This window comes from Clupea harengus, chromosome 23, assembly GCF_900700415.2.
Source record: "Clupea harengus chromosome 23, Ch_v2.0.2, whole genome shotgun sequence".
Taxonomy (NCBI): domain Eukaryota; kingdom Metazoa; phylum Chordata; class Actinopteri; order Clupeiformes; family Clupeidae; genus Clupea; species Clupea harengus.
The window spans coordinates 8,347,600-8,358,045 of record NC_045174.1 but is presented as its reverse complement, the minus strand read 5'-3'; the positions used below and the strand labels follow the sequence as shown (position 1 = coordinate 8,358,045).

Here is a 10,446-nt window from a genome sequence, read left to right as displayed (position 1 = left end):
TTATTCTACCTTATCAGCAGCAATGTCCAGGGCCTGAGTCAGCTTAATGGTGTAGTGTTTGCACCTCTCAAAACTGCCCTTCCCCACGCTGTACGAACCATCCATCAGGAACAGCACATCCATGCGTGCTGAACACTGCATCACTGCAAACACACACACACAATATCTTAATTTATTTAAAGAAATAACAAGAAATGAAAAGGAGTCTTTTCTGATGCACTCCCACTGGTGATGCATCAGAAAGCTTACATACCAAGAACATGTTCCCCACATGCAAACCACTAATCATAAGTTAGAGTGAATACCACTCTGCTAGCTGTTTTGCACTTGTATCCCCAAGCAATGGATCACTACACACACACACACACACACACACACTAATCGAAAAGTATATCCTAAATCATAGGCAATGTATTCTTGACCACAAAAACGATAGCAATCCTACTCATGGGTTAGTGAGCTGTGCAGGTCTCTCCTGCATCCAAGTCTCCCAGGGGCACATGGGTAAATGAGATGGATAGAGATGTCTCTCACACACTCACCCAAAACCACACACACATTATTTACAGGAAAGTCTGACATTGACTTTGCACTCCCCCCTAAAAAACATGCACACACACACACACTCTCACACACGCACACAGCGTGTTTGCACTCGTCAGATTGAGAGTATTATCCATGTAACTGTCATGTTGGAACCCGCTGGGTCATAAACAGGGTTATTAGTGCTAGACTACATACCATTGTGCATGTGTGTGTGTCTCTATTACAAACACACACGCACACACACACACACACACACACACACACACACACACACACACACACACACACACACACACACACACACACACACACACACACACACACACACACACACACACACACACACACACATCCATTCCCATTTACGCTGGCAATTGTTTACCCAACTACACATTAACATGCTCATTTACTTCAGTGGAATCTACATTTGATAGTTGTTGGTTTGAAAGTGCTTGTTAAGTACTAGTAGTATGCTACTGCATACTACATACCGCATGCTACTGAATACTACAACTAGTACAACTATAGTAGGCCTGTGCTATAGAAGTTATAATACAGTACGCTACTGTGGATATGGAGTGCGCTACTGTGTCCAATTCTTCTGCATCAGTGTCTGCAGTGGGCTGTAAGACAGTGGGCTGCTCCACTGAGACTATGACCTCTCCAACCCCAATACTCACTATCTCCTGCTGCATTGATCTTCATGATGGTCTCACGGTCCGTCTGGATCTCCTGCACCGAGGAGATGGTATGTACTGAAGGGAGGAGAGAGAGAGAGAGAGAGAGAGAGAGAGAGAGAGAGAGAGAGAGAGAGAGAGAGAGAGAGAGAGAGAGAGAGAGAGATAATGCTTAGTCAATAGATTGAGTTTTCAAATCTACCTTATCTCTTACCCTAATCCCTAATCCTCACAGTGTGGACAGGGGAGTGAAATGGTGTCCAAACAAAAAATTGCACTGCTCTGGAGCAACTGAATCGCTGACAGGAAAAAGCACAGAAAATAGGAGTGAAATAAACACTTTTTCTAGAGAGAGAGGAACTTAGCCCTGGCCAGTGAACACACCAGTGCACACACTCACACAAACACACATGCAGAAACACTTACGCAAACACACACACACACACACACACACACACACACACACACACACACACACACACACACACACTTTGGCCATGTAATGAGTTTGCAGGAGGCTGGTGAACAGCTGATGCTGGCCTGTGTTTATTGACTCAATGACACACCTGGGGTATGACAGCCCCTCATTTGTGCATTGTTATAGAACGAGTGGACCCTTCCTTCTGGTAGTGTGTGCGTGTGTGTGTGTGTGTGTGTGTGTGTGTGTGTGCGTGCGCGCGCACATGTGTCCATGTGTCAAACGGCTGGTGCTAAACACCCTTTAAAAAGAGATAATTTAGGGGGGAGCAGCATTCCAATAACGCCCACTGAACAGAGAGATAAGGGGCAGAGAATAGAGAGAGAGGGAGAGGAAAAAGGCTGAAAGAGAAATGGAAAAGAAAAAGAAGGAAAGAGAAAAGAACTGACAAAGAGAGTGAGGCTAAGTCAGAATGGAGAGAGAGAGAGAGAGAGAGAGAGAGAGAGAGAGAGAGAGCATGAGAGAGAACGTGCGAGAAAATAAAGGACACAGAAAGACGTGCAAACAAAAAAAAATCTGCCCGGTCGCGCGCTACCCTCAAAGAGGTCCATGTGAGCGCTTGAGTGAGCACTCCCCCCGCTGTAGCACAATGGCTGATTGAGTGGTTCTGGAGCAGTGGGGGGGTGGGGGTTATACTAAGGGCCTGGTGGACCTAAAGAGAGGGAACATGCAGTGTGGACTCCCATAACCCCTTCCACAATATTACTCAATGACCACAGCTCCCATTGAAGAGGATTTGTGTGTGTGTGTGTGTGTGTGTGTGTGTGTGTGTGTGTGTGTGTGTGTGTAGGTGCATATGCATGACTATGTGTGAGTGTGCGCATGCCTGTGTGTGTGTACATGTGCATTTGTGTGTGCGCATTGTAGAGTCAGACAGCCTGCCATACACACACACACACACACACACATACACATTTAGTGTAGGAAAGACATGGAAAGACATTCCCCATGGAGATCTGGTCGAGTCAGAGAGACTTCCAGAAGGTTAGAGAGGAGTAACGGAGAGAGTATTGGCCTCTAAGGTGCTTCACAGGACAACGGGCTTACTCAGGTCATAAATCAGCCTCGCCACAGGTCGGACGCTAACCAACTAGCTCAAAGCTAACCCCGCTGGGCCGCTGTTGGTCGGCGTGTCATGGTGATTCAGTATGGAAGAGGCTGAGTGAGTGGATAAAAGGGCTTGACTGCGGAGAGCTGTCAGTCACTGGGTTTAATTAGCCGCTGATGGAAGGGTTCTCCCCATGATCTGCTGAGGCAGCAGCCGGGTGACTGTGATTCCTCGGTAAAACACTTCAGCTCCAGGAGGCTGGAGAGCCCTTTTAGCCTGTATATAAATGCAACACGACAGCACTGTACAGCAATAACAGTCACAAACTGCCTGAAGCTCAGTAAAAACCAAAACATATATAAGCGGGAACATACTGAGGCCTAAAAGAGGGCAAATGACATGTCAACAGCTGATTATCAAAGAGAACGCCAAACACTCTCACTCCTTTTCTGTGCCCCCCCCCCACATAAACACACATACACTCACACACACTTCCTCCTGTAACTTTTCAGTGTAAATTATGACTTCCTGTCTTTTTGGTTTTGAATATTCTGTAAAACATACACCTTGCTTTACAACACAGCCTATCCTCTGATTACCATCCCTGTAAACCACAGGCGGGTCACAGTTTTATGACTATCCTGACACCTTCGGACATGACCCACAGTGACAGCCGAGGATGTCACACCTCCACAGAAAATTCTAGAAGCCCCAGGAGGCTAGCCGTGTGATGAGACCGAGAAAGGGAACATTTAAGCCCAGGATTTATGCCGACCTTCATGTCATCTGACAGGTAATATGTTCAAAAGGAACTTCCACTCTTCCACTCTCAGACAGAGAATGAGGAAACAGCAATTCTGTATGAAGAGGAATCTTTTATAAATACTCCAGCTGTCAATTTGCAGGTAACAATGCAGATACTTGATGGACTAAAACATACTGTAATATACTGTGATGTGCATGAGGTGTTTGAAGGATACTTAGAGAGAGGCCGTGGGACTGAGATACTTAGAGGATCGAGAGGTCAGGTTGACTGGAGAGGTCAGTTTAGGTGGAATCTTTTGACCCGACCTGCCACAGGTCATCGCAGCCATCCAGAGCTGGACGCTAGGCCTCCGCTCGTGTCTCTCTATGCACACACTATTACGTTGGACTGTTTTCCGAGGGATCACTCTCAAATCCTCCGCGACAGTGCTAGGAACCAGTTCTTAGGCCTAGGCCCCCTAAAACGTTCACCCTCCCCTCAGGCACCTATCAGAGCGGAGACAGGAGGTATTCCTTATCAAGCCCCCCTGAGATTTAGCATGGGGAGTCCAGCACCCCTCCCCAGTGTAGATTTATATTCAACCCTACATCACAACACTGCAGGTCTGCCCGCCCCTACAACCCCTACCCTACTCCAACTCAACCTCCCATAAACATCCACCCACTAGAAACATCTGAGATGGGCCTCCAGGTTCTTATCTGTCAAAAAGAGCATAAGGAACTGTCTTTCCTCAGACGATTATGAAGTTCTACAAAAAACAGGAGTGCTGTCAAACATGGACTCGGCGGGGCCTGAAGCATCACGTCTGCTCATTCCTGTGGTAAAACCATTCAAAAACATTTTTTCCCCAAAAAAATGAACACTACGTGGGATAATGTTTTAAGTGTGTGTGCAGCCTTCAAGGGCAAGTTTGAAACTGATGTTTACTACTGATGGGACTGTAAATACTTTTGGACGGCACTAAAGCTGTCATTATAAAAGAGCAAGAGCTAAATTTAATACTGGTGTTATGGTTTAAGTTCCTTCAGGGAAAATACTCCAGAAACAAGTATACTGTTGTGGTAAGGCAGTAAAAAAAAACAGGCCACAAATTCTTGCATGTGGAACAAAGCGTTTCCAAGAGGAAGGAAGTCATTCAGCTACATCGCATTTTGAATGTAGACTGGGTTATATACGAAGTCACTGAATCGAGAACTTGGTCCAGGGAACTTGATTACTTCATCCAGGGAATCAAATGGAATTCTACATGACGTCTTAGTGTCACTCAGCTTTTAACAGACCTTTTTTTTTAGTTATCTCATGTCATACTTGCTTCACTAAGTTGGCGGAACATGCTGGGCTTGACCTGATGGGTCTTCAAAGTTTCTCAGGAACCTTAACAACAACCTTATGGTACACTTTGACTTCAACTTTGACCCAAGGCTGTTAGCCCTGTCAGTTTGTTTTGCGTTGTGTGCTCTGCCTTTTAACTTAAACCATTACCCTCAACAAGGTCATATGTCAAGCATGTGTGAAGCTCCAGTTACAAGTCAAGAGAAACCTAGGCAGACTTACAGTAGATTGTAGGTCAGGGTCATTTGAAATCCACACTAAATGTACGAGAAAACAGTCGTATTTAACCTGGACTTTCATCGAGGACCTGGAAACTGTGGAACAATATCGACTGAATTCAAGTTGTATTTCTATCAGTACCTCCAGCACTTCAAGCTCACCTTGTAATAGCAGGAACATCAGGAAGAGATGAAGGTGGCCTGTGGATTCCATCATTGAAGACCTGAAAAGGAGGAGACAAAGACAAAGGCTCATTATGCTGAACGGTGTTAGATGGAGAGAGCGGCGACGGCGTTTTTTTATTGTTTGAACCCTCTGTGTGAGAACAGTGATGAGTGATGTTGGTTAAGCTCTTTGAGACGCGAACAAGAATAGCCCTCCTTGAGGGAGGAGAACAGCTGCGACGGTGGAGCTCGAGCAGAACAGCGGCAACATTCCTCCTCCATTCAGAAGAAGAAAAGATGGAGAGCGAGGGAGGGACCGTCCTCTGAATTAAAGCTCGTCCAACAACGTACTTGTCAGCAGAGCGTTAGTAGAAAAAGCAGGCGACAGGGAGGGGACAATGTCTCATCGAAGAGGGGGGCTATTTTTGAAGAGACTGAAGGGAAGGCTGATGCTGTAGGCTATTTTAGACAGGGTTAAATCATCTGACTGATTGCTTTGGTGGTTAGGGAGTCACAGGCCCATGGTCAATGAGCTCCAGGTGAAGCACTAACTGTGCATTACCCATGAGGGTTAACAAATGGGACCGTAATAGAACCACAGAGTATGTGCGGTAGCAGCAAAAAGACGACATTTTACTGAAGTCGTGACAACAGTCAACCAAATAACGTGTTTGCAAATGTGAGAGCATGTGCATATGATGTCTACCATCCTTAATCTGTCCATAGCATACTACCATCCTAGATATGTCCATAGCATAGTACCATCCTAGATCTCTCCATAGCATACTACCATCCTAGATCTCTCCATAGCATCCATAATACTAGCAGGTTTCCAGCAACACAGAAGTTGTTCCAACACCAGCAACATCCACAATGATCGGTGAGATAAGAACTCTCCATCTTCCTGATCGCCGACATGGTAACTCCAAACCAGCTTCTTAGCTCCTGCACTCATTAAAACAAAAACCAAAGGTCATGCCTTCAAGGGCAGCACTTGGGAATTAAGCCAGCACTGACAAATCCCCCTATGCATTGTAATCCAAAAGTATGCGGACCACGTCCCTACTCAATCACTGGTTTCAATCTCAGGAGCCTTCCTCCTCCGCCCAGCTACTGAAGCATGGCTAAACAAACGTAGGGCTGGGATGTGGTCATCTGACAGCACCTTAGCCACTCCATTTCTTCCTCTGAGTGTTACACATTAACTCAAAGGAATTTCTCTATGTTTCCACATCCATCTCCTAAAAGCTTCTAGAAGCATCCAGGGTCTTCAAGAGAGATTTGGGCCAGGATTACATGATGTCATACACAGTAATACCTGGTCCTCCGAAAAAAGATGGCATCCAGATCAGTTCTGTATCTGATAAACTTCTCTTGGGTTTTTTGTGAATGGCAAATATTTGACAAAGAGATCAAAGCATCCATAGAGTTGGTGTTTATGTGCGCATGTATGTACTGTGTGTGTATGTGTCTGTGTATTATGTCTAGGGGCCATGATATCTGATTGGCCAACGCCCAGCTGGTGGTGAGGCAGTGGGCAGGCAGGTGCGGTTGGATTTAGGAAGTGGTTACGGAGATGATACTGAAGCATGAAGCGTCACTGGGTCTCGCTTTGATCGACTCACGGAGACGATCCTGAAGCATGAAGCATCACTGGGTCTCCCTTTGATCGTCTCGCCCACAGCTCGACTCCGAGACACATTCCCACCGCTGTCACATTGTGAAAACACTGGAGGGATATTATGAATAAACAACTAACATTCTTCACGAAGAGGGCAGATTATAAAGACAATAAAGTGATCACCACATCACTTGAATTTGAAGAAGGATTGGGACTGACCACAGGAGGATATTGAGGGGCCCGAGAATATGTGCGCCTGACACAAAGACATGGTGAGGAAGAATGAAATTTGACAAAGTCTCATTGTGCCAAAATCCTTAGGAGTACTGCTTTTTTCTTGACATTGAGCTCTTTTAAAGAGGGTTTATGCGTGTGATAGCCATCTGAAGCCTTGGCCCAGGGCTGGCAATGTGAACAAGCTGCCTCACAATCATCTCACGATAACCATCACGGCTTCCCCTGCCACTCTCTATGTGACCAGCGGAGCGTTCCTGAAGGAAACAGAGAAGAAAAAGAACGCAAGAGAAAGGAGGAGACACAGACAGACAGACAAAGAAACACAGAGAGAGAAAAAGAGCAGAACTTCCACTATGAAGGGAGAAAAAACATTTTCTATCAGTGATTTAGTCTGTTACTCTGTGATCCTATCTTACATCCTTCTCTCTTTATCTCTGTCATTCCTTCACTCCCCCTTCTTCATTTTCACATTCGACTTTTCATTTGTTTTATCTCTGCTCCTTTGATAAGTCACCCATACCAACTGGAGACAAGCATATCTTGTCACAGAATACCACAAATACTTCAAACGGAGGATGTGTATATTTGGGCTGGGCATGCCAACTTTTTGTCAAGAAATAGAAGCCATGAACCCTAATGTCGTAATTATATACAAGTCTCTCTTGGGCTTCGATTATCCATGTAAACAGAGCTTGCAATCTCAACAGCTGAGTAAGAACTTTGTTTTGAGTTGCATTTCAGATCCAGATTGCTAAAATCATTTTGGGTCAGATGCATTTTCGAAAACAAAAAAACAACTATCCTGTCTCCAGAAACTACTGATATCCAAAGTGGAAAAACAGAAAAGAAAATCAGACAGAAATAAGCCTTTGAAAGTCACAAATGTACATTTAGTAGTAGCCTATACACATGAAATAATTCAATTTCAATTCAGTTCAATTCATATAGCGCCAAAACAATAAAATTGTCTCAAGGTGCTTTACAGAGCCCAGTGCCTGGACCCCCTTAGAGCAAGCACAATGGCAACAGGGGCAAGGGAAAATAATAAAACTACTGTGGTCAGTATTCATTTCTCAATATTGTTCCTGTATCTTCTTCACCTACTTCAAATGAAACACTGACGTGAGCTGCCTGCTGTGGAGAGGGAGCTTCTGATCAGCAGTCAGTGTGTGTGAGGTAGAGGACATCTTTGATGTGGGTGGAGTGTGTGCGTGTGTGTGTGTGTGTGTGGGATGCTGACCTGTGCATACTTGCCTCTGGCCTCTGCCATAACAAAGTGAATGGTTGACGGAGGAAGGAGGACGAAATCTGGAGACTGAGCGTACTGCATTCCATGTGCACACAAGCAGTGAACAGCTCCCTACCTCTCCACAGTAGACGACAATACTGCACCCACATACTTATACAAAAATAATGATGGAACAATACAGTGAAGCAGTGTTGGGGTACTAAAGGTCAAGTTTCCATTTGGATGTGTTTACTAAGAGATTTGACAGTCATGTTTTATGGGTGCTGGTCCTTCCATCTCTGAGAAGATAAATTCTACCTCCGACTGCCTTCTGGTTTGAAATAGTAACAAGTCAGAAGCTGCCTCAGCATGATATAATTAGACAGGAAAACCTTTGGAAGCACTTCACACAAGTGCAGTAATCACTAACCTGCCGTTTTAATAGCTACAAATTCTCAACACAAACTGCTGAGGACAGTCATGAAAATACATTCCACTACGGTTAGCCAGAAGAGAATGAAAATGATCAAGCCTCAGTCGGTCCCCCTCATCTTTGATGGTAATACTATCATTACTGTAATAGTTTTTGTTGCCTTTTATGATACCATAAAAGGAAACCCTACACTCCAGCACAAAGGGACATTCACAGATACAGGAATCACTTAAGGGATACATGCAGAGATAATAATGGAATCCTTCCAAAATGTTTCAGAGTTCTGGTTTAATGCTCACAAAGTTTTGAAGACATAAATGCGGATCAAGGACCAAGCTGCCTTGGATAGGTCTCTGGAGTTCTTTGTAGTGAGTCGCCAGACAAGCTTCTCTCATTAAAAATCGGAAGAGTGGAGGGTCATCTTATCTGCATTTATCCCTGTGTACCTCATAAGAGTTTACTCATCAGCAACATGGAGTGTGGAACATGAAAGGCTTTTTTCTCTTTATAGTAGTGTTCACGCTATTTCCAAAACAAGCCACAGGGCAACACTCAAAGGCGCGCTCACTAACACACACTGCATCTCCGACACAAACTATGCCAAGATGTTTATGTTCGCTTGTAGTTATGCTTTCATCAATTTGATTGTCACAACCCAGCTGGTAAGACTGCTTCATCAAGGTGTCACGTGCAGCGGTCATTACAAGGTAAGGGCAGGTCACAGGGTTGTGATCCTGGAGAGATGTTTGACAGAGGCGTGCGGTTCTAGGTCTTAAGCGGGCACTGAGCAATTGTGCAGTTTCACGGATGTCTTAAAACAACTCCCAACGCAAACAGGTAAGCTAAGCACTAAACCATTAGCACTCTGGGCGGATTGAAGCCTTTCTAAAATCCCCAGGACCTCCCGCTCTGAAAAGTTCAATCTTATTTGTCAATTCAGGCATTTAAACGTACTTCCATCCCCCTGATTATTTTGCGTAATACAATAGCGGGTGATAACGTAGGAAATGTTTTCAACCTATTCTCCAACATGTAGCAATCTATGAGAACATTTGATCAGGTCCTACAAGTTGAATAGTACCGATGTTCTTGCCACTACGCTGACAGGTCTCACGGACTTTAAGCAGCAGCTGAATACCACTACCAACTCATTTTACCGACAATTACAGAGGTACCGTCCAGGTGAGGGGATGGAATAGAAATATAACATACCATTCAAAACGTCGTTCTCTTAATCGTATGACTTGTTAACGCGGACAAAGCCAGGTCCTCTTATCCAAACGCGTATTTCAGTGATGGCAAGCTCCGTCTCGGGAGAAAGCGCTCCCCGCTCAAACTTCCGCAGGCTGCAGGCGTGACTTTGCGAACACTGGTAGTCGATGCTGGGCTCCCATTCTCATCCCATTGACAACAAAACCACCCCCTCCCATCTCCAGCCCCAGCTGCCTAAACTATGGTTTATGCAAAGTAAAATTGACGCATTCAACGCTTAGTAGCCTATGTCAACTTAGGTAAACATAACTTGGCGCAAGAATCCGTTCAATAACTGAATCAGGGATTTTATTTAAAAAAGGCGCAATGTCCAAGAGTGTAATTTTTTTTAACAAACTGATATCCAAAACCGAAAAAATTGTGGTAATTTGATTCACGCCAAACAAGAGTTAATATGTTCTGCTTACTGAAAGGCAAGAAAACCT

The 10,446-nt window shown here is 44.7% G+C and overlaps 1 protein-coding gene across 1 annotated transcript in view; it reads right to left on the bottom strand.

Annotated features, from left to right (window-relative positions):
- Positions 1 to 10,390, bottom strand: part of vwa2 (von Willebrand factor A domain containing 2) — a 23,621-nt gene extending 13,231 nt beyond the window's left edge. Inside the window, exons 1-4 of the mRNA XM_031561282.2 lie at positions 9,962 to 10,390; positions 5,228 to 5,289; positions 1,227 to 1,301; positions 10 to 143 (exon numbers count right to left, since the gene is read on the bottom strand). Coding sequence (XP_031417142.1) covers positions 10 to 143; positions 1,227 to 1,301; positions 5,228 to 5,282 — 264 coding nt within the window. The 5' untranslated portion in view covers positions 5,283 to 5,289; positions 9,962 to 10,390. The remainder of the gene's footprint in view (positions 1 to 9; positions 144 to 1,226; positions 1,302 to 5,227; positions 5,290 to 9,961) is intronic.
- Positions 10,391 to 10,446: the final 56 nt, after the last annotated feature.